The sequence below is a fragment of the Myxine glutinosa genome, chromosome 2, assembly GCF_964187855.1.
Source record: "Myxine glutinosa chromosome 2, kmMyxGlut1.1, whole genome shotgun sequence".
In the NCBI taxonomy this organism is placed as follows: Eukaryota; Metazoa; Chordata; class Myxini; order Myxiniformes; family Myxinidae; genus Myxine; species Myxine glutinosa.
In genome coordinates, this window is record NC_136262.1 from 144,422,976 (window position 1) to 144,448,251 (window position 25,276).

At 41.2% G+C, this 25,276-nt stretch overlaps 1 protein-coding gene across 2 annotated transcripts in view; it reads left to right on the forward strand.

The window, feature by feature from the left end:
- LOC137422269 (actin filament-associated protein 1) overlaps positions 1-25,276 on the forward strand; it is a 237,775-nt gene that overhangs the window by 148,247 nt on the left and 64,252 nt on the right. For both annotated transcript variants that reach the window (XM_078771780.1, XM_068109020.2), the window contains 2 exons: positions 23,091-23,199; positions 24,362-24,457. In XM_078771780.1, coding sequence (XP_078627906.1) covers positions 23,091-23,199; positions 24,362-24,457 — 205 coding nt within the window. The remainder of the gene's footprint in view (positions 1-23,090; positions 23,200-24,361; positions 24,458-25,276) is intronic.

The window sequence follows — 25,276 nt, forward strand, 5'->3', positions numbered from 1 at the left end:
AACAGCCTCCTCCCCCGGGATCACCTTTGTGTCCCGGAGGCGCCCCCTATCTCGCCTACGCACCATCAGGTAGTCAACAGTTGTCGTCGACCCACCTGACGTGTATGTAACAAGCTTATTATCCTCTTTCTGGAACTGAGTATTACAAATCAACAAATCAGCTCCATCAGCAAACTCCAAAATCCTTTCACCTTCTCCATTTCTCACACCATATCCGTAACCCCCATGAACTCCCTCAAAACCATCCATACTCCTTCCTACATGTCCATTCAGGTCTCCTCCCACCACAACAACTTCCTCATCTTTCACGTTTTCCATCAGCTTCTCTATCGCACACCAGAACTTGTCCTTCTCTTCATCGCTTCGACCAACCTGCGGAGCATATCCCGAGATGACGTTCACCAAGAGCTTTCCAATCATCATTTTCACCATCATCAACCTATCACTCACTCTGGTCACACTCACCACACTGTCTACAAACTCCTCAGAAAACAGGACACCAACACCATTTACGCCCTCCGGGCACCCTTGCCACACAAACTTGTATTTCTGTCTATCTCTGACACCCAAGACTTAATATTTGGTATCACCGCCTTTGGACAAAATAACTGCAGTCAAGCGCTTCCTTTAGCCATGAATGAGCTTCCTAGACCTCTCTGGCAGTTTGACCCACTCTTATTGTTCAAACTGCTCCAGCTCTCCCAGATTTGAAGGGTGCCTTCTCCCAACTGCTGTTTTCAGATCTCCTCACAGGTGTTCAATGGGATTTAGATCTGGACTCATTGCTGGCCACTTCAGAACAGTCCAGTGTTTTGTCTTGAACCATTCCTGGGTGCCTTTTGAAGTGTGTTTGGGGTCATTATCCTGCTACAAGACCCATGATCTTCGATGGGACGCATATTTCTGACACTGGGCTGAACAATGCGCTCCAAAATGCCTTGGTTACCTCCTGATATCATGATGCAATGCACACATTCAAGGTACCCAGTGCCAGAGACACCACAGTAACCCCAAAACATCACTGAACCTCCTCCATGTTTGACTGTAGGGAATGTGTTCTTTTCTTTGAAGGCTTCATTATGTTTTCTGTAAACATAGAGATGATGTGCTTTACCACAAAGCTCTAATTTGTTCTTATATGTCCACAGTACATTCTCCCAGAAGGATTTTGTCTTGTTCAGGTGTGTTTTGACAACCTCCAGTCGGGCTTTCTTATGTCTCTCTCTCAGCAGTTGGGTTCTCCTGGGTCTCCTACCATAGAACCCCCCTTTCATTGAGTTGGTGACGGGTGGTGTGAGTTGAAACTGTCGTGCCTTGTGTCTGAAGGTCAGCTTGAATGTGTTTGGCTGTTGATCGAGGTGCTTTCTCCACCATTCAAACAATCCTTCGCTGCAATCTTCGATCAAGTTTTCTCCAGCAGCCACGTCCAGGGAGGATGGATGCAGTGCCACGGGCCTTAAACTTCCTGATAACATTGCGTACGATGGACACAAGAACATCAAGGTCGCTGGAGATGGATTTGTAGCCTTGAGATTGTCCATGCTTGGCTACAATCTTGTGTCTGACATCCTCAGACAATTTTCTGGTTTCCTTTCTTTTCTCCATACTTATTGTGGTACACACAGTTGCACAAAACAGCAGAATGACTCCTTTTCTCGATTCAAATTGGTTGAATGAGTGATTTTTATATTGTAGGCACCTGCAACTCACCACAGGTGAGTTCAATTTCCAAAGTAAAGGATAATCACCTGCTTGAAATCTAATTATTTCTAACAACTTTTAAAAGGTGCCAATAATATTGTCCAGGCCATTTTAGGGTTTCTGTGTGGAATACGCTAAGATTTAGTAATTTTTTCAGCTTTTTTTGCTTTGTTCTACTATCTACTGCAAACGAAAGAATTACAAATGTGGAGAGCAAAATATTTTTTAACTTCAACAATTTTCTGGAAGAAGTGGTGCATTATTTGAAAATAGTGCAAGGGTGCCAATATTTTTGGCCACGACTGTATAGATATATATATATATATATATATATATATATATATATATATATATATATATATATATATATATATATATATAATATACTAGCAGAAGTACCCGGCATTGCCGGGCGGGGGAGGGGAGGGGGAAGAGGAGGGGAGGGGAACGGGGGGGAGGGGAACGGGGGGGAGGGGAGGGGGGGGAGGGGAGGAGAGTGGGGAGAGGGGTGGGAGGGGAGAAGAGGGGGGGGAAGTACCCGGCATTCAGTGTATCAACGTGAGGGGGAGGGGGAAGGGGGAGGGGGAGGGATGGGAGAGGAGGGGGAGGGGGAGGGGTGAGGGGGGGGAGGGAGTGGAGGGGGAGGGGAGGAGGAGGGGAGGGGTAGGGGGAAGGGGTAGGGGGGAGGGGGGAAAGGGAGGGGGTAGGGTGGAGGGGGAAGGGAGGGGGAGGGGGAGGGGAGGACGGAGGGGGAGGGGAGGCCGGGGGGGGGGAAGGGGGAGGGAAGTGCCAGTCAACAATGACGTTGCAGTTCTCATGGTCGGAGAGCAGCACAACAATCGCGACATCGTCCTGAATCTTCGCAACAGCACGAAGCGGATTTTGGAGACTCGCCGATCCTGTGACGCCCTCCAGTACCGGCGTTGCCGGGTGGGGGAAGGGAGACCCGTACATTCCCAACCCGTACATTCGCCCTCTCGACTCAAGCTCACTCGGACAAAAGCCTCGCACAAATTACACCGTGAAGGTCCAATGGCCATGTCTATGCCACAAATCAAGTACGTGAGCGAGTCGGGCGCACTGAATTGAAAATATATAGAATGCTCATACTCAGTGAAAAGTGAAGCCAACTGGCGGCGGAGATGGAACATCACGTGATCGCTCTGAGCGAATCAGCGCGCTGCTCTGCCACCGGTCAGAATCGAAAAAAATCTATGTGAAACATGCTACTATCTATGCTAAATCATGCTAAATCATGCTAAATGCTAATCATGCTAAAATCTATGCTACTTGCTGTGAGTTTATGGCGGCAAGGAACATCACGTGATCGCGTCACGAACATCATTCGTGATCACGTCATCACGTGATCGTGATCGTCATCAATGAGCGTGAATGAGCGAATCAGCGCGCTGGAAATTTTCCTTCATTACTCATGGCATAAATAAATATACTGCCGTAAATATGGTGCATTATTAAAAAATAAATGTACTACAACATTTTTGAAAAATTTCATTGGTTGCTAGGAGACGGCAGCATGTAAAAACCGTTTGAATATTTGAAATACAGTTTGAACCAGAGGTAAGTGGTATGGTCTTGCTGGTTGGTGGACACGATATGTGTAAGGGAGATTATTTTGGTGTCCTGTATCTGGTCGTGCTAGTTGGTGAACACGGTAAATTTAAGGGAAATGATTTTCTGTCATTCTTCTGAGTGCTTGCTTCTCCTTCCCTGTATTTTTGTTCATTTTATTGTTTTTTTTCCACTCTCTTGAGTTGTGGGCCTTCCTTGAGTGGTATTACATTTATCATCATCATCATTGGAATGTCTGTTGTAAAGATACGGACATCAAGTCCGTATCTTGACGCAGAGAGCATCAAGCACCATCTTTTTATACCAGGCAACGGCAACGCACTAACGCAGACCTCGCTCGGCCCCGCCCACAGCGACCTCTCTCGGCCCCGCCCATAGCTGCCTCGCTCGGTCCCGCCCACAGCAACCTCGCTCGGTCCCGCCCACAGCGACCTCGCTCGGTCCCGCCCACAGCGACCTTGCTCGGTCCCTCCCACAGCGGCATCACTCCGCCCTACACGGCAATATCTATATATTATTCGTACAATGCCGGGTACTTCTGCTCGCTGAAAAAAAATCTATGTGAAACATGCTACTATCTATGCTAAATCATGCTAAATCATGCTAAATGCTAATCATGCAGAAGTACCAGGCAAAAACGCAATTGCTTTTCGCTCTGAAATACGTGCGAACGCGTAACTGAGTTAATGGCGGCAACGAACATCACGTGATCGCTCTGAGTGAATCAGCGCGCTGCTCTGCTTCCGGTCAGATTCCGGTCATAATATTTCGCGCTGAGGTAAAAATATGGTTAAAAAATATTATGAAATCAATTTTTAGGTCGGCCATGTTCGTCCCAGGCTCAATGGCCATGTCTGTGCCAAATATCAAGTACGTGAGCCTCTCCGTTTAGGAGTCTACCGGTAACATTACACACACACACACACACAAACTGTGTTTTATATATATACAGACTTGGCATTTAATATGGAATATTTTTTTTTTCTTGACTTGGGTTTACTTTCTTAACTCAGTATATCAATCTGTTGAGTTTCTTTTACACTTTGGTGATTTATTTGCTAAAAGAACCATGTCACTGATTGTCTGTCGCAGCAAGAAGTCAACAACAAGATTATATCACAGGTGGCGTGGCAAAATGTACGGACAGGTGCATTTGACGATTGGCTTCACAGTCGGGTATACAAGGGTTGTTTCGTTCCGTATTAGTGGAAAACAACTGCTGCACATCTCTAAAAGTTATTGCCGCTTCCTCTGGAGATGGTCCGTCAACTCGACAGTGCTGTTTGTCATGGAATGGTGGCTTTACGAAATTACGGCATGAAACAGCGTGCTATTGCTCGGCAGTATGGCATCACTCAAGGTCAGGTGTCAAAGATCCTGAAACGAAATGCTCAGAGGGGTGTCCCTACTCCAATACCGAGGCCAGAACGTCTCCGCAGAACCACAAGGAGGGATGATCGCCAGCTGTACCGGTTAGTCCGCAATGGCCATACCAAGTCAGCTAATCGGCTTAGGGCTGAGTGGCAGCAACTGACAAATGTGCCTGTATCCAGAAGGCGAGTCACCCAACGACTGGTTCAAGCAGGCTATCGTGCCAGGTGTCCCCTGAGAAAGCCACACCTGACCAGACAACACTGCCAGCGCCGATTGCAGTGGGCCAGAGAGCACCGTCAATGGCAGCCAGGACACTGGAATCACGTGATCTTCAGTGACGAGTCTAGATTTGGGGTCTATCGTCAAGATGGCCACGTCCGAGTGCGCAGACAAGTGCATGAAGCATACAACAAAGATTGTATAGTGCCAGGAGTCCAAGCTGGAGGTGGTGCGGTGACCGTTTGGGCTGCTTTTCATGCAGGGGGCAAAACTGACCTGGTTGTTCTGAATGGAAACCTGAACCAGTTCAAGTACAGGGCCATTCTGGAAGAAACATTGCTTCCATTTGCCCGTGCAGCCTTTCGAGGAAACTTTGTCTTCCAAGATGACAATGCATGGCCTCATCGTGCTCACATGATCCAACACTTTCTTGCTGACCATGGTGTAGAGCATATGGAGTGGCCTGCCATGTCCCCGGATATGGATCCGATAGAGAACTTGTGGGCAGAATTAACGCGTGAAATCGACAACTTGGACCAGCAGCCTACCTCTGTGCATGAATTGCAGCAGGCTATTGTAACTGCATAGCAAGCGATTCCTGTCCAAACCTTGGCAAATCTCGTGGACAGCATGCCTCAACGTGTACGTGCTCTCCTGAATGCTCGTGGTGGTTACACGAAGTACTGAACTGTAATTTTACTGTCCGTAATCCCAGTCGTAATTTAACTTTTGTTTTTGTTAAAAAAATTTTGGCTAATGTGCAAAATAAAGAGATACTTCTGGAAAACGTACAGAAGTTTAACACAGTACTGTCTATGAATTGAGTTCGATGTGAGTTTACATCACTTTCAAGGATCAATTTATTTGTTTCAAAATGTCAAATGTGGTTATTGTTTCTTTTAAAGGTCACATTAACAAAATCTAGAATAATTTCAACATAATTCCAATGAACTTTTGGTTCTAAGACATCTTGAAAAGTAAGTTCACCCCCACAAAAAAAATAATTCCATATTAAATGCCAAGTCTGTAGATGGGAGCGTACGCTGGATCAGCACGTTGCTGCGTCCTTGGACGACCCCTTAGCTCCATCCTGACACACACCACTGTGTGTACTACGGAATGAGGTGTTTTTACTGTGACCGGAGTACAAATCCTGCCACCAACCTCCTTGAGAGAGGACCCAGTACCCTGGTGCTCATTTCGCTGACCTCGGAAGGATGACAGGCTGAGTTAACCCACCTGGTAGTAATTCAACAGCTGAACGGGATTCAAACTCAGGACCTTAGGATCCCAATCCCGCCGCCCGAACCATGAGGCGAACAGATGAGGTAAAACAGTTAAATTTACAATAACAAATCGCCAATTATACAAACAGATGCAGCACACAGAAAAAAATCAATTCTGCACACCTGACCTACCTGTACTGGGTTACCATGCCCTTATATAATATATATTTTGATGCAACTCTTTTCCTGTACTCGTTTATAAGAATCAATAACAATATAGCATGGCAACACATGGAGAGAATAACGTGGGTAGAAAAGCTCATATTTTTGGATATAGGATGATCTGAGATGGTGGTGAGCAGCTGTCTTGAAGACCTGGAGGCATAGGCCGTGGTGATGGGGGGAGAGGGTAGGGAGCGACTGCTCCGGGTGCGAACAAGGATGGGGCACCAAGTTAAACCCTTAAAACACGTTTTCATGCTCCATTTTGTTGTATATCTTTACTATAATTCACCAAATGTCTGTCTGTCCGTTCCCATGTATGGCAAAAACGGCTGAACCGATCGCAACGAAATTGTGGGTGGGTAATCCTGGGACCCCCTGGAGTAAAATAGGTTATATTGTTTTTCCAATTTTCCAGTTTTTCCAAACACGATGGAATAATATTTACCGATACGAACAGTGATGTGGCTTTTATTGAAATTCTACAAATAGTTTAGATTTTGATGATCTGCGTGTGATATGATTTAACGGATGTTTATATAAATCGTTTAAAATAAAAAAAATCCTTAAATTTCTGATATTTGCCTTTTCATTTGGGCCTCCCAATTGAAGCCCCGCTCATAGGTCGGGTACCATTGCTAGTTAAATTACAATACAACGGACTCCTTGTGAGAGGACGAGACGTAACTTTCAGAACTATGTTTTACATTTTAAACTTTGTGCTACGTCTTAACGTCATGTGATGTTTACAGACTCTTTCCATCTGGTGTATCATTTTTATAATTACTAATCATCTCCACACAGTAAATAATTATCCGTATTAGTAAATTGTAAGGGGCTGCCGGCTGTGTAAATCTCGTGTTATCGAATGTGAATATTCAAACAGATGAGGTTTTGCATTCTATAATACCAAGATCACACATGATGAGCCGGGGGGAATGAGGAGTTATAATTGTTGGACATATATGTCGTAATGACGTAATTACGTGTCAATCAGATCCAGATGTCTCGCGCCATACGAGCCCAATTAGTGAGGGCGAGGATCACGTGACAAGTTAGTTATTCAGCAATTCCTTGTCCCTCTCTCTTTTGCTTTCGACGTCTTGGATTGAAATCCACTGATCTCCATACTAACTGAATAAGGTGCCTAATTTAATTAGGCGGGCAGTCCTGAAACCACAGAAACACCCCATCCGTGGTCCTGAAGCCACCGGAAACACTCTATCCGCGGTCCTGAGGCCACCGGAAATGCTCCATCTGCGGTCCTGAGGCCACCGGGAAACACTCCATACGTGGTCCTGAAAAAACGGAAACACTCCATCCATGGTCTTGAAGCCACCGGAAACACTCTATCCGTGGTCCTGAGGCCACCGGAAATGCTCCATCTGCGGTCCTGAGGCCACCGGGAAACACTCCATACGTGGTCCTGAAAAAACGGAAACACTCCATCCATGGTCTTGAAGCCACCGGAAACGCTCTATCCGCGGTCCTGAGGCCACCGGAAATGCTCCATCTGCGGTCCTAAGGCCACCGGGAAACACTCCATACGTGGTCCTGAAAAAAAGGAAACGCTCCATCCATGGTCTTGAAGCCACCGGAAACGCTCCATCTGCGGTCCTGAAGCCACCGGAAACGCTCCATCCTCGGTCCTGAAGCCACGGAAAGTGGTCCATCTGCCATATTCCTTCTGTATCCATCATATTACTTTTCCCACAACAAAGAAAATCCTGTTTGCGTCAATACAAATACTTGCTTTAAAGTGCATATTTCGTACGAAAATTCCACCTTCCGACTTGATTTTAGTCCATTCCGACTTGATTTTAGTCCATTCCGACTTGATGTTATTCCACCTTCCGACTTGATTTTATTCCATTCCGACTTGCTTTTATTCCATTCCGACTTGCTTTTATTCCATTGCGACTTGATTTTATTCCATTCCGACTTGATTTTACTCCATTGCGACTTGATTTTATTCCATTCCGACTTGATTTTACTCCATTCCGACTTGATTTTATTCCATTCCGACTTGATTTTATTCCATTCCGACTTGATTTTATTCCATTGCGACTTGCTTTTATTCCATTTAGACTTGATTTTATTCCATTCCGACTTGATTTTATTCCATCCCGACTTGCTTTTATTCCACCTTCCGACTTGCTTTTATTCCATTGCGACTTGATTTTATTCCAATCCGACTTGATTTTATTCCATTCCGACTTGATTTTATTCCACCTTCCGACTTGCTTTTATTCCATTGCGACTTGATTTTATTCCATTCCGACTTGATTTTATTCCATTTAGACTTGATTTTATTCCATTCCGACTTGATTTTATTCCATCCCGACTTGCTTTTATTCCACCTTCCGACTTGCTTTTATTCCATTGCGACTTGATTTTATTCCAATCCGACTTGATTTTATTCCATTCCGACTTGATTTTATTCCACCTTCCGACTTGCTTTTATTCCATTGCGACTTGATTTTATTCCATTCCGACTTGATTTTATTCCATTCCGACTTGATTTTATTCCACCTTCCGACTTGATTTTAGTCCATTCCGACGTGATTTTAGTCCATTCCGACTTGATTTTATTCCACCTTCCGACTTGATTTTATTCCATTCCGACTTGCTTTTATTCCATTCTGACTTGCTTTTATTCCATTGCGACTTGATTTTATTCCATTCCGACTTGATTTTATTCCATTCCGACTTGATTTTATTCCACCTTCCGACTTGCTTTTATTCCACCTTCCGACTTGATTTTATTCCATTCCGACTTGATTTTATTCCATTCCGACTTGCTTTTATTCCATTGCGACTTGATTTTATTCCATTCCGACTTGATTTTACTCCATTCCGACTTGATTTTATTCCATTCCGACTTGATTTTATTCCATTCCGACTTGATTTTATTCCATTGCGACTTGCTTTTATTCCATTTAGACTTGATTTTATTCCATTCCGACTTGATTTTATTCCATCCCGACTTGCTTTTATTCCACCTTCCGACTTGCTTTTATTCCATTGCGACTTGATTTTATTCCAATCCGACTTGATTTTATTCCATTCCGACTTGATTTTATTCCACCTTCCGACTTGCTTTTATTCCATTGCGACTTGATTTTATTCCATTCCGACTTGATTTTATTCCATTTAGACTTGATTTTATTCCATTCCGACTTGATTTTATTCCATCCCGACTTGCTTTTATTCCACCTTCCGACTTGCTTTTATTCCATTGCGACTTGATTTTATTCCAATCCGACTTGATTTTATTCCATTCCGACTTGATTTTATTCCACCTTCCGACTTGCTTTTATTCCATTGCGACTTGATTTTATTCCATTCCGACTTGATTTTATTCCATTCCGACTTGATTTTATTCCACCTTCCGACTTGATTTTAGTCCATTCCGACGTGATTTTAGTCCATTCCGACTTGATTTTATTCCACCTTCCGACTTGATTTTATTCCATTCCGACTTGCTTTTATTCCATTCTGACTTGCTTTTATTCCATTGCGACTTGATTTTATTCCATTCCGACTTGATTTTATTCCATTCCGACTTGATTTTATTCCACCTTCCGACTTGCTTTTATTCCACCTTCCGACTTGCTTTTATTCCATTGCGACTTGCTTTTATTCCATTCCGACTTGATTTTATTCCATTCCGACTTGATTTTATTCCACCTTCCGACTTGATTTTAGTCCATTCCGACTTGATTTTAGTCCATTCCGACTTGATTTTATTCCACCTTCCGACTTGCTTTTATTCCATTCCGACTTGCTTTTATTCCATTGCGACTTGATTTTATTCCATTCCGACTTGATTTTACTCCATTCCGACTTGATTTTATTCCATTCCGACTTGATTTTATTCCATTCTGACTTGATTTTATTCCATTCCGACTTGATTTTATTCCATTCCGACTTGATTTTATTCCATTCCGACTTGATTTTACTCCATTCCGACTTGATTTTATTCCATTCCGACTTGATTTTACTCCATTCCGACTTGATTTTATTCCATTCCGACTTGATTTTATTCCATTCCGACTTGATTTTATTCCATTGTGACTTGATTTTATTCCATTTAGACTTGATTTTATTCCATTCCGACTTGATTTTATTCCATCCCGACTTGCTTTTATTCCATTGCGACTTGATTTTACTCCATTCCGACTTGATTTTATTCCATTCCGACTTGCTTTTATTCCATTCCGACTTGATTTTATTCCATTCCGACTTGATTTTATTCCATTCCGACTTGCTTTTATTCCATTCCGACTTGCTTTTATTCCATTGCGACTTGATTTTATTCCATTCCGACTTGATTTTACTCCATTCCGACTTGATTTTACTCCATTCCGACTTGATTTTATTCCATCCCGACTTGCTTTTATTCCATTGCGACTTGATTTTACTCCATTCCGACTTGATTTTATTCCATTCCGACTTGATTTTATTCCATTCCGACTTGCTTTTATTCCATTCCGACTTGATTTTAGTCCATTCCGACGTGATTTTACTCCATTCCGACTTGATTTTATTCCATTCCGACTTGATTTTATTCCATTCCGACTTGATTTTATTCCATTGCGACTTGATTTTATTCCATTCCGACTTGATTTTACTCCATTCCGACTTGATTTTACTCCATTCCCACTTGATTTTATTCCATTCCGACTTGATTTTATTCCATTCCGACTTGATTTTATTCCATTGCGACTTGATTTTATTCCATTTAGACTTGATTTTATTCCATTCCGACTTGATTTTATTCCACCTTCCGACTTGCTTTTATTCCATTGCGACTTGATTTTATTCCATTCCGACTTGATTTTATTCCACTCAGACTTGATTTTATTCCATTCCGACTTGATTTTACTCCATCCCGACTTGATTTTAGTCCATTCCGACTTGATTTTAGTCCATTCCGACTTGATTTTGTTCCATTCTGACTTGATTTTAGTCCATTCCGACGTGATTTTAGTCCATTCCGACTTGATTTTATTCCATTCCCACTTGATTTTAGTCCATTCCGACTTGATTTCGTTCCATTCTGACTTGATTTTAGTCCATTCCGACGTGATTTTAGTCCATTCCGACGTGATTTTATTCCATTGCGACTTGATTTTATTCCATTTAGACTTGATTTTATTCCATTCCGACTTGATTTTATTCCATCCCGACTTGCTTTTATTCCATTGCGACTTGATTTTATTCCATTCCGACTTGATTTTATTCCATTCCGACTTGATTTTATTCCACCTTCCGACTTGCTTTTATTCCATTGCGACTTGATTTTATTCCATTTAGACTTGATTTTATTCCATTCCGACTTGATTTTATTCCACCTTCCGACTTGCTTTTATTCCATTGCGACTTGATTTTATTCCATTCCGACTTGATTTTATTCCACTCAGACTTGATTTTATTCCATTCCGACTTGATTTTACTCCATCCCGACTTGATTTTATTCCATTCCGACTTGATTTTAGTCCATTCCGACTTGATTTTAGTCCATTCCGACTTGATTTTATTCCACCTTCCGACTTGATTTTATTCCATTCCGACTTGCTTTTATTCCATTCCGACTTGCTTTTATTCCATTGCGACTTGATTTTATTCCATTCCGACTTGATTTTAGTCCATTCCGACTTGATTTCGTTCCATTCTGACTTGATTTTAGTCCATTCCGACGTGATTTTAGTCCATTCCGACGTGATTTTATTCCATTGCGACTTGATTTTATTCCATTTAGACTTGATTTTATTCCATTCCGACTTGATTTTATTCCATCCCGACTTGCTTTTATTCCATTGCGACTTGATTTTATTCCATTCCGACTTGATTTTATTCCATTCCGACTTGATTTTATTCCACCTTCCGACTTGCTTTTATTCCATTGCGACTTGATTTTATTCCATTTAGACTTGATTTTATTCCATTCCGACTTGATTTTATTCCACCTTCCGACTTGTTTTTATTCCATTGCGACTTGATTTTATTCCATTCCGACTTGATTTTATTCCACTCAGACTTGATTTTATTCCATTCCGACTTGATTTTACTCCATCCCGACTTGATTTTATTCCATTCCGACTTGATTTTAGTCCATTCCGACTTGATTTTAGTCCATTCCGACTTGATTTTATTCCACCTTCCGACTTGATTTTATTCCATTCCGACTTGCTTTTATTCCATTCCGACTTGCTTTTATTCCATTGCGACTTGATTTTATTCCATTCCGACTTGATTTTACTCCATTCCGACTTGCTTTTATTCCATTCCGACTTGCTTTTATTCCATTGCGACTTGATTTTATTCCATTCCGACTTGATTTTACTCCATTCCGACTTGATTTTATTCCATTCCGACTTGATTTTATTCCATTGCGACTTGATTTTATTCCATTTAGACTTGATTTTATTCCATTCCGACTTGATTTTATTCCATCCCGACTTGCTTTTATTCCACCTTCCGACTTGCTTTTATTCCATTGCGACTTGATTTTATTCCATTCCGACTTGATTTTATTCCATTCCGACTTGATTTTATTCCACCTTCCGACTTGCTTTTATTCCACCTTCCGACTTGCTTTTATTCCATTGCGACTTGATTTTATTCCATTCCGACTTGATTTTATTCCATTCCGACTTGATTTTATTCCACCTTCCGACTTGATTTTAGTCCATTCCGACGTGATTTTAGTCCATTCCGACTTGATTTTATTCCACCTTCCGACTTGATTTTATTCCATTCCGACTTGCTTTTATTCCATTCTGACTTGCTTTTATTCCATTGCGACTTGATTTTATTCCATTCCGACTTGATTTTATTCCATTCCGACTTGATTTTATTCCACCTTCCGACTTGCTTTTATTCCACCTTCCGACTTGCTTTTATTCCATTGCGACTTGCTTTTATTCCATTCCGACTTGATTTTATTCCATTCCGACTTGATTTTATTCCACCTTCCGACTTGATTTTAGTCCATTCCGACTTGATTTTAGTCCATTCCGACTTGATTTTATTCCACCTTCCGACTTGCTTTTATTCCATTCCGACTTGCTTTTATTCCATTGCGACTTGATTTTATTCCATTCCGACTTGATTTTACTCCATTCCGACTTGATTTTATTCCATTCCGACTTGATTTTATTCCATTCCGACTTGATTTTATTCCATTGCGACTTGATTTTATTCCATTTAGACTTGATTTTATTCCATTCCGACTTGATTTTATTCCATCCCGACTTGCTTTTATTCCATTGCGACTTGATTTTACTCCATTCCGACTTGATTTTATTCCATTCCGACTTGCTTTTATTCCATTCCGACTTGATTTTATTCCATTCCGACTTGATTTTATTCCATTCCGACTTGCTTTTATTCCATTCCGACTTGCTTTTACTCCATTGCGACTTGATTTTATTCCATTCCGACTTGATTTTACTCCATTCCGACTTGATTTTACTCCATGCCGACTTGATTTTATTCCATCCCGACTTGCTTTTATTCCATTGCGACTTGATTTTACTCCATTCCGACTTGATTTTATTCCATTCCGACTTGATTTTATTCCATTCCGACTTGATTTTACTCCATTCCGACTTGATTTTATTCCATTCCGACTTGATTTTATTCCATTCCGACTTGATTTTATTCCATTGCGACTTGATTTTATTCCATTCCGACTTGATTTTACTCCATTCCGACTTGATTTTACTCCATTCCGACTTGATTTTATTCCATTCCGACTTGATTTTATTCCATTCCGACTTGATTTTATTCCATTTCGACTTGATTTTATTCCATTTAGACTTGATTTTATTCCATTCCGACTTGATTTTATTCCACCTTCCGACTTGCTTTTATTCCATTGCGACTTGATTTTATTCCATTCCGACTTGATTTTATTCCACTCAGACTTGATTTTATTCCATTCCGACTTGATTTTACTCCATCCCGACTTGATTTTAGTCCATTCCGACTTGATTTTAGTCCATTCCGACTTGATTTTGTTCCATTCTGACTTGATTTTAGTCCATTCCGACGTGATTTTAGTCCATTCCGACTTGATTTTATTCCATTCCGACTTGATTTTAGTCCATTCCGACTTGATTTTGTTCCATTCTGACTTGATTTTAGTCCATTCCGACGTGATTTTAGTCCATTCCGACGTGATTTTATTCCATTGCGACTTGATTTTATTCCATTTAGACTTGATTTTATTCCATTCCGACTTGATTTTATTCCATCCCGACTTTCTTTTATTCCATTGCGACTTGATTTTATTCCATTCCGACTTGATTTTATTCCATTCCGACTTGATTTTATTCCACCTTCCGACTTGCTTTTATTCCATTGCGACTTGATTTTATTCTATTTAGACTTGATTTTATTCCATTCCGACTTGATTTTATTCCACCTTCCGACTTGCTTTTATTCCATTGCGACTTGATTTTATTGCATTCCGACTTGATTTTATTCCACTCAGACTTGATTTTATTCCATTCCGACTTGATTTTACTCCATCCCGACTTGATTTTAGTCCATTCCGACTTGATTTTAGTCCATTCCGACTTGATTTTGTTCCATTCTGACTTGATTTTAGTCCATTCCGACGTGATTTTAGTCCATTCCGACTTGATTTTATTCCATCCCGACTTGATTTTATTCCATTTCGACTTGATTTTATTCCCTTCCGACTTGATTTTATTCCATTCCGACTTGATTTTATTCCATTCCGACTTGATTTTATTCCATTCCGACTTGATTTTATTCCATTCCGACTTGATTTTAGTCCATTCCGACGTGATTTTAGTCCATTCCGACTTGATTTTATTCCATCCCGACTTGATTTTATTCCATTTCGACTTGATTTTATTCCCTTCCGACTTGATTTTATTCCATTCCGACTTGATTTTATTCCATTCCGACTTGATTTTATTCCATTCCGACTTGATTTTATTCCATTCCGACTTGATTTTATTCCATTCCGACTTGATTTTATTCCATTCCGACTTGATTTTATTCCACTCAGACTTGATTTTATTCCATTCCGACTTGATTTTACTCCATCCCGACTTGATTTTAGTCCATTCCGACTTGATTTTAGTCCATTCCGACTTGATTTTGTTCCATTCTGATTTGATTTTAGTCCATTCCGACGTGATTTTAGTCCATTCCGACTTGATTTTATTCCATCCCGACTTGATTTTATTCCATTTCGACTTGATTTTATTCCCTTCCGACTTGATTTTATTCCATTCCGACTTGCTTTTATTCCATTCCGACTTGATTTTATTCCCTTCCGACTTGATTTTATTCCATTCCGACTTGATTTTATTCCATTCCGACTTGATTTTATTCCATTCCGACATGATTTTATTCCATTCCGACTTGATTTTATTCCATTCCGACTTGATTTTATTCCATTCCGACTTGATTTTATTCCATTCCGACTTGATTTTATTCCATTCCGACTTGATTTTAGTCCATTCCGACTTGATTTTATTCCATTCCGACTTGATTTTAGTCCATTCCGACTTGATTTTGTTCCATTCTGACTTGATTTTAGTCCATTCCGACGTGATTTTAGTCCATTCCGACTTGATTTTATTCCATCCCGACCTGATTTTATTCCATTCCGACTTGATTTTATTCCATTCTGACTTGATTTTAGTCCATTCCGACGTGATTTTATTCCATTCCGACTTGATTTTATTCCATTCCGACTTGATTTTATTCCATTGCGACTTGATTTTATTCCATTCCGACTTGATTTTATTCCATTCCGACTTGATTTTATTCCATTCCGACTTGATTTTATTCCATTTCGACTTGATTTTATTCCATTCCGACTTGATTTTATTCCATTGCGACTTGATTTTATTCCATTGCGACTTGATTTTATTCCATTCCGACTTGATTTTATTCCATTCCGACTTGATTTTATTCCATTCCGACTTGATTTTATTCCATTCCGACTTGATTTTATCCCATTCCGACTTGATTTTATTCCATTCCGACTTTATTTTAGTCCATTCCCTGGTTGTAAAAAGGATTGTTATAGTATTTATGAAATGCCATCGTGTGCTGCTCTCGGTTCAGCAACTGCCGTGATCATAGGAGAAGAGGAATCACATTTCATCGGTAAGTGGCATTCACCTTGGTTACGATCCAGCGTGCGGGACCTCATGGGAGAAGAAAGATGGTGGACAAATAGCTTAAAAAATGAGCACTCCCCTCCTATCCAGTTAGTATGGAGATCAGTGTTGGATTCCCCACTTTTCTATAATGTCGCCCACTTAACGGGTTTTCACCCTCTATCATGTAGCCATCGAAGGATAATTCTTTTTTTACATTTTTCTCTTTCATGGGTAAAATTTCCTTAATTCCGGCCTGTCTGTACACGCAAGATATGCGATGATGTATGGTGAGGTCAGGCGTGTGAGGGGAAAAAGTGAAGAAGGACCTGGCACTCGAAGGGTCTGGATGCTGGTCAAAAGGGTAAACATGGTGAGAGGCCTCAGCGAGTGTGTTGTGCTGGCACGATGGCCTCGAGGTACGCAGGCGTCGCTTCTAAGCTGTCAAAATTTCCACCCGTTGCTTTGCTGAATATGGAGAAGGTGGGATCTTCTTCGTCTTCTTTTAAGTTTTACGGCGTTTTCAGAGCCACGAGCCTCTATATATTCAATGCGCCCAGACATGAATGAACAGCAGTGAACGAAGGAGTCTTTGGGTAATCTCTAGCTGAGTTTCTCCCTCATGCTTTCCGAGTTTTGGGAAGAATAATTTATCAGTGGCTGAATTTCTCCATAATGTTTTCCGAGTTTGAAGAAAAAATTTCTCACTGAGTTTCAAGAAGATCTGGGTGGTGTATTTTGCCAAAAGACACAAGGAATAATAAAATGATTGTTTATGTTGACGTCTTTCCATCAACATAAAATTTCAAGTTTCCCCCATCATGTTTTGAATAAGACGAAGAATAAGCGATAATGCTTTGTTCATGTAGTTTTTCCATATTCTGTTTGCTTACAATCACAACTAGAAAGCATCTGAAAATCCAAAGCTCGTCCGCGTCCTTTTGTATTCAGACGTCTTCTTCCGAACGTTTGTGACGTTTGTTTGTTTGTTTGCATTCGCTCAAATAACAAAAACAGTTTAAAAAGAATACAAAATGGAAATTGATGATTTTATGCAGCCTTGACCTTTGAGCTTTCGATCTAAAAAATAATCAGCTTCTAGCTTTTGATTGGTGAACCAATTCTGTGACCCAATATGCAAATTCTTAAAATTCCAGGTCAATTCGATGAAAATTCACAATTTTATACAACCATAACCATTGACCTTTTGATCTTAAAGAAAAGGAAAAAAAAGAATAAAAAACAATCGACTCCTACCTTTTAGTGAACCAATTCAGTGACCCGATATGCAATTTTATTTTAAATTTCAGGTCAATCGGGTAAAAATTAGCAATTTTACACAACCATGACCTTTGAGCTTTTGATCTAAAAAAAAACAATCAGCTTCTAGCTTTTGATTGGTGAACCAATTCAGTGACCGAATATGCAAATTCTTAAAATTTCATGTAAATCGGATGAAAATTGACAATTTTATGTGATGCTGACCTTTGAACTTTTGACAAAATTATTAATTTGCCTTCTCCATATTTTCATAATAAAGCTTTGGTAAAAATTTGATAACAATAGCTCAAATGGTAAAAAAAAAAAAGAAGTTACGGGCCAGACAGACTAACCAGATATACAGACAGCCAAACAGGAGTGATTACAAAACCCCATCTCCTGCTCTGCAGGGGATGGGCTAATAATGAAATAATGACAAATGGGAATAAAGTTGATGCATTTTGCAACTTGAAAAAGCATCCAATGTATCGTCTCATCCATACATATTATTAAAGTGTATTGTTGTACAAGTATCGCAGCTCCCAGTGGAGTGACACCCTGTTATGTCCTATGTATTAATTATGATGACAGTGCAGAAGGAGGGAGGACAGCCTTACATAAATATGCTTAGTTATAAGAATCGCTAGTTTCTTATGGGCCTATCTAGGTGTCGGGGGAGAAGCAATCTGAGCAATCGGGGGACAAGGGCCTTGGTAATAGAGGTGACCAAGAGCCCGATGGTCACTCTGGCTGAGCTCCAGAGATCCTGTGTGGAAATGGGAGAAACTTCCAGAAGGACAACCATCACTGCAACACTCCACCGATCTGGGCTTTATGGCAGAGTGGCCAGACGGAAGCCTCTCCTCAGTGAATGAAACATGAAAGCCCACTTGGAGTATGCAAAAAAGCACCTAAAGGACTCTCAGACTGTGAGAAACAAGATTCTGTGGGCTTTCATGTCCAGGTCAGAGCAGGTGTAGGCCATTTCAGTCTCGAGCCGCTTCACTTCATCGTAGCTGATACAATGACCAAAGTGGTTCAGGGTGGTGTTTTCGATCCTGTCAGTGTTCCCAACCCGAGCCCAAGGGCTTGATGCTTCCAAGGCCTAACTCTTCCTCTGGTACAGTTGAACACAGCATTCGATGCACCAGCTAATGCTTTTCTCTCGATCACATCCCCATTGGAGTTATTTACACCAATTTCTGATTGCAACCCACCGATGAGAGTCCGGAAGAACAGGAGAGTCAGATCGGGGATACTTGGGGAATTTTCCTTCAGGGTGTGAACTGAAGTGGGTGATGGGGTCTTTGATTGGGGGATTGCAAGAATTTCTGTCCGCAATGCCATGGCAGCCCCACCTGATTTCTTCAATCTTTTCATTGGAATCAGTCAGCATGGCAAATGCCTCAGCAGACGTTAGTGATGAGTGGAATACAAGGTTTCCAGATTTGTTTGCTCATTTGTCAACGAGGATTTCCGGGAATCGTTCCTTTATCTTCGATATCAGACTTTTGTATAGTGTACCTATCAATGTCATCCTGTGTTCCTCCAAGAGCAAGAAACTCTTCTTTGTACAAATTGAAAATTACTGACGCCAACATGGGAGTTTTGTTTTTGATGACTTCATTTTCGAGGAACATTGACAAGTTTTTGAAGGCTTCAACGTGCATCTTCCGATTCGACGTTTGCTCTTCATCCGTCACAAGCAGTCTTACATAGTCACGACGACAACCGTTATGGTATTTGGCTTCCTTTGCAATAAGATCTTCCCCTAGTCCAATGAGCCTAGTATCACACTTTTTCTTAGCAGCAAGAAGGATTGCCTTGCTCCCGTCTGTGGTCAAACATTGGCTGAGGGGTTCATTTTTCTGCAACTTCCTCTTCCTCTTCTGTCCACAAAAAATATATTCCTGTCCAAGGACTCCTCTCGTGCTGGTAGAAGGATGATCGGAACTTGAACGAGTGGTCTTCTGAGATGGTTCAGATGGTTCTGTGCTTGGAGGTGCTCCTCTCTTAACAGCACAGAATCGACTGAGGCAAACTGACTGGTAATATTTGCCTTCTGTGTCCTCAGCTGTTCTGATCTCTTCCGAGGTGTTCGAAAACTTGTCACTTTGAAGTGCCTTTCGCCGTCTTGCAGCATTTTTGGCTGTTTACCAGTTGCTGGAATTGAAACACTTCAGGGCACGTTTCTTTTCTCCTCTTTCTTTGCAAATTATACAAACGGGGGCGTCATTTGCCATGATCGTAAGTAACAAAAAGGGACAGAGACCAATGCATTATTTGCCACATTGTAACAAAAGACAGAGATGGTACGACTCCAGTAGGCAACTTTCAGGGTGAACTCCACATTTTCAAGCACTAGAGTTGGCATTGTAATATTTCACCACAAAAACATGGGTATAGACACCTTATTTGTGATATTATCATGCATTGTTTTTCAGATATTAATGAAAATGGGTTTTTCTGCAATGGCGTTGCTAACTGAGTGGGTGAACTAAACATTTACACGGTAAACTATACATTTTCTAGCAATAATGTGGGTGTCAGTGTAATGATTGACCATGTAAACATAGGTATAGACACCTTATTCGTGATATTATCATGCATAGTTCTCCAGGTATTGAGCAAAATAGGTTTTCAGTAATGGCGTCACTAATTGAGTGATTTCGGGGGGAAAGCCACGGGTCAGACCCGGCAGCAATGCATTTTTGTGATGTCGGTGGATGACCCCATCAGCCCATGAGGTCAAACGTTCCGGCGCTTTTCGCTTGAATAAACCTTCTGGGCTCCTGGACTAAAATGTGGTATTTCAGTTTTTTCTTTTTAATAAATTTGCAAAACTTTCTAAAATCCTGTTTTCTCTTTGTCGTTATGGGGTATTGAGTGTGGATTGATGAGGGAAAAATGAATTTAAATGATTTCAGCATAGGGCTGCAACATAACAAAATGTGAAAAAAGTGAAGGGGTCTGAATGCACTGTATATATATACAGTGAGTATAAAAAAAAGGTAATCCGAATTCAAGGGGTTAATATGCAAAGGTTATTTATTTTGACAATTTACATGTGGTTTACTAATTAAGAGGAGATCCTCAGCCTTCCATTGATACCTTCCATGCATCATTGCTGTCACACATGACCGAGTACATGTTCATTGAAAATGACAAGTTCAAATCGCATTTTTACAAGTTTGGCTAATCGATGCAAGTCAGGATAATTGGTGCAAAATGAATGTCAGATGTGAACTTTTCTCAGGAATGATTGGCCTTTATGCACCCACACCTTCATCATGTCCACCTCCCCTTTCAACACAAAGCTCACAGCTTGAGCTCACAGCTCACAGCTTGCCCTGAACTGCTCGTCTCACCATAGCCGGGTCATTGCGCAAAGCATCCACTTCATGTCGAATACGGCCCTGCAATTCGATCACGGGGAGGAGTTACGAACACCTTGTTCTTTAAATGTCCCCAAAGGAAATAATCACATGGTGTGAGGTCAGGTGATCTTGGCGGCCATTCCACTGCATGTTTGAGGGTGATGACTCGGTCTCCAAAGAGTTCCCTCAGTCGATCTCAGACAGCGATAAGACGATGTGCTGGGGCGCCGTCTTGGGCCCACCAGAGATATCTGAAGACACCACGAACCTGCCGCTCAAAGTTCTCCTCCAGCTGCGGTAAAACTTCATCATTGATCATCTGCAAATACCTGTTACCATTGACATTCCTTTGAAAGAAAAATGGTCCGATCACCTGACCACTTCCACAAAGTCCCAACGAAACAGTCCACTTTTGTCGATTCATGTTGGTGTCAAAATTAAATTCCGGGGGTTGTCCTGTCGGTGCATATTCAAGAACATTATGGGTATTGACCTTGCCGTCCATGGCGAAAGCAGCTTCGTCGCCGATAACGAGATACCGCAGGAAATTGACATCTGCTTTGCAACGTGCTATCAACCATCCGGCAAGCACCAGCCTTCTGGCAAAATCCCCTGGCGTAAGTTGATGCCGGATGTGAATCCGATATGGATGTTGGTGGAGGTCCAGTCTTGTGATTCGGTTGAATGTTGCCGAAGGCAATCCAGTCCCATTTCGTCTTGCGCTGGTATCCTGAGGATGCTCCAAAACTTGCTGCCTTACTGCTGCAATGTTCATTTCCGATCGCCGAGTGTGCCTCCTACCAGAATTATCCTTGTTGTGGTTGAGGCTAGTGCCATGCTCTTGGTATTTTCTAACATTCGCCCAGATGGTTTTGGCTGCTAGAAGCTCCCGTTCTGGGAAACATTCCCTGAACGCATCACGAGTTCACTGCAAACTTCCAGTTTGGTGATAGGTTGTAACCACAAAGGTCCGCTGTTCAGTCGTAAGTTGAACCATCTTTTCAATGACTCAGACTGTCTTTAAACCTATACACTGTAGGCCCACCTTAAATACCCATCTGAAACAAATGAATGTATTTCATCTTGCGCTGGTATCCTGAGGATGCTCCAAAACTTGCTGCCTTACTGCTGCAATGTTCATTTCCGATCGCCGAGTGTGCCTCCTACCAGAATTATCCTTGTTGTGGTTGAGGCTAGTGCCATGCTCTTGGTATTTTCTAACATTCGCCCAGATGGTTTTGGCTGCTAGAAGCTCCCGTTCTGGGAAACATTCCCTGAACGCATCACGAGTTCACTGCAAACTTCCAGTTTGGTGATAGGTTGTAACCACAAAGGTCCGCTGTTCAGTCGTAAGTTGAACCATCTTTTCAATGACTCAGACTGTCTTTAAACCCATACACTGTAGGCCCACCTTAAATACCCATCTGAAACAAATGATGACGCAACTGACGAATTACCAGACCAGCTTAGCAATTTCACATAATCAACTTGGCAGTCGACAAGTAATGCGTCCATTTAAAACCGTCTTGCACCGATTAGCCAAACTTGTAAAAATGCGATTTGAACTTGTCATTTTCAATGAACATGTACTCGGTCATGTGTGACAGCAATGATGCATGAAAGGCATCAATGGAAAGCTGAGGAACTCCTCATAATTGGTAATCCACATGTAAATTGTCAAACAAAATAACCGTTGCATATTAACCCCTTGAATTCGGATTACCTTTTTTTTGATACACACTGTATATATATATATATATATATATATTGATATTCCTTCACTTCTGGTGTTTAACTAATATATTTAAATATGTGCATTGTATTTGAAGCTCTTGCTGGATTGTCGGGGAATTTGAACTTGTAACCTAATGCCTCAGACGAGCCTATTGGCTGCATTACTCCAGAGATTAAAATTAAGGTGCAAACTTGAACAAGTTTCCTTTCCCTGTCTCTCTTTTTCCCTTCAGGCAGTGGTCAGCGTGGTTCAAACAGTCCCCATAAAACAACGCGATGATGCATATGAAGTCGCAGACCCTTTGACCCCAGACCGCACACCTCAGTACATAATGTACATGAGTAAGTCATTACTGGAAACTCGCAGTTCTCACCTTTACCCTGTCTGGAAATTATTGCATGCTTGCATCCCGGTACTACGCTGTGTGTCCTGCTTAAGTTTTTGTGGTTGCTGCTTCCCTATCAAGAACAAGTTGACTTAGTGGTGCTTTGAGAAATTCCTACAGCTGGTGAAAGCTTTTGTTCACAAGTGCTGCTGTAGTTTTAGGCATATAACATTTTTCTAAGTGATTTAGGAATGAAGTGTTTGATTTATTACATGAGACAAAGGTAACCATGCTGTTTAACTGCAGAAACTAAAAAACCTGGCATTTTACATATTTACCTTGTTTGAAAACACAGCAGACAGAAAGCTTCTTGTTTCTTATAATTCTACAGCGAGCAATTGAGGCCTTATTTTGGATTGCGAAGTTTTCTTACTGCACGAATAACTCTTTATACTCGCATCAAATTTCTTTATGTCCGTGTTTTCAACATATATGAAGGGATATTTTAACATCCACATCACCAACAAATTTAACGGTCAGGTTACCATTGTCTTTGAAGTACAGTGTTCTCTGTGATTTAGTGACTCTCGCATCAGCAGATGTTGCAACCCTTTTAAAATGTATTGTAGTTTGCTGAATTAAAGGTTTTTGCATCAACAATATGATTATCCTATTTTATTTGTCCTGAAATATACCAGAGTATTTAATGCAAGTCATCGGCACTAATTAAACCACTCCCTTGGAGTTCACTTGGTATGCATGCAAAGTTTCGGGCCGCTAGGATTCATGGTTTTATGGGACTTTTGCATGTTTTTTTTTTGTTTTTTTTTTACAAAACAGATTATTGATCACCATAAATTATACTTAGGTAGCATGAATACGGTCAACTCTTGTGCCTTGTGAAAACTTTCCAACAGTATATTTGTATGTGGGTAGTTATGATATCTGGTTACAAATACATGCAGGAAAGGCAAGTCTTTGAGCCCTGCTTGGTCTGCTCTTTATCGGCTTAGGTAGTCCATACATTGATTGTGACCAACTCTCATAGCTGTATGTGCAACCTGAGATGGGCATTGATAGGCTACCTTTGAAAAGGCAGTGTGACCCAAAAATCCCCCTAAATGGGGTATAAAAGCAGTAATCATTGATATCATTGTATGTGTTCCCTTGACTGACAGATAGCGAAGGAATGGCCTCCAATACAACAACAACTGATGCATTTTACGAAGAGGCTGATGAAAAGCAAGTCTTCAACTTCGATAATGAAAACAAAAGTAATGCTTTCCTTTCTGATGCATCATTTTAAAGGGGTATGAGCAGCGGGAGAGTAAAGGAGGCCACTGACCAACTTTTAGGACTCCTTGCGAGGGAAAAGAGACAAAATTAAATTGGAGGTTTATTTATCATTTCATTTCACCACTCTTAAACAAAGAAAACAAGCGTTACGCCTAGGTCCCCCGTCGGGGAAGTGATGTGAGTTGACAAAGTGGAACACGCAGAAAACATGCTATGATATGATATTTCGCTCACAAGGGTCAGACATACATGGAGGCGGCCATCTTGGATTTTGACGTGGCGACCCAATTTTCAATAGCGTTCTTCCTTATGCCTAGATACACCCACACACCAGAAGGTACTTCGCTTATTTTTCAAGATATTTCGCTCACAAGGTTCAGACATATATATGGTGGCGGCCGTCCTGGATTTTGACGTGGCGACCCACTTTACAATAGCGGTCTTCCTTATGCCGAGATACACCCACACACCAAATTAGAAGTTGGTACTTCGCTTATCTTTCACGATATTCTTCTCACAAGATTCAGACATACATGGCGGCGGCCATCTTGGATTTTGACGTGGCGACCCAATTTTAAACAGCGTTCTTCCGTGTGCCTAGATACACCCACACACCAGATTAGAAGTTGGTACTTCGCTTATTTTTCAAGATATTTTGCTCACAAGGTTCAGACATATATATGGTGGCGGCCATCTTGGATTTTGACGTGGCGACCCAATTTTCAATAGCCTTCGTCCTTATGGCGAGATACACCCACACAACAAATTAGAAGTTGGTACTTCGCTTATTTTTCAAG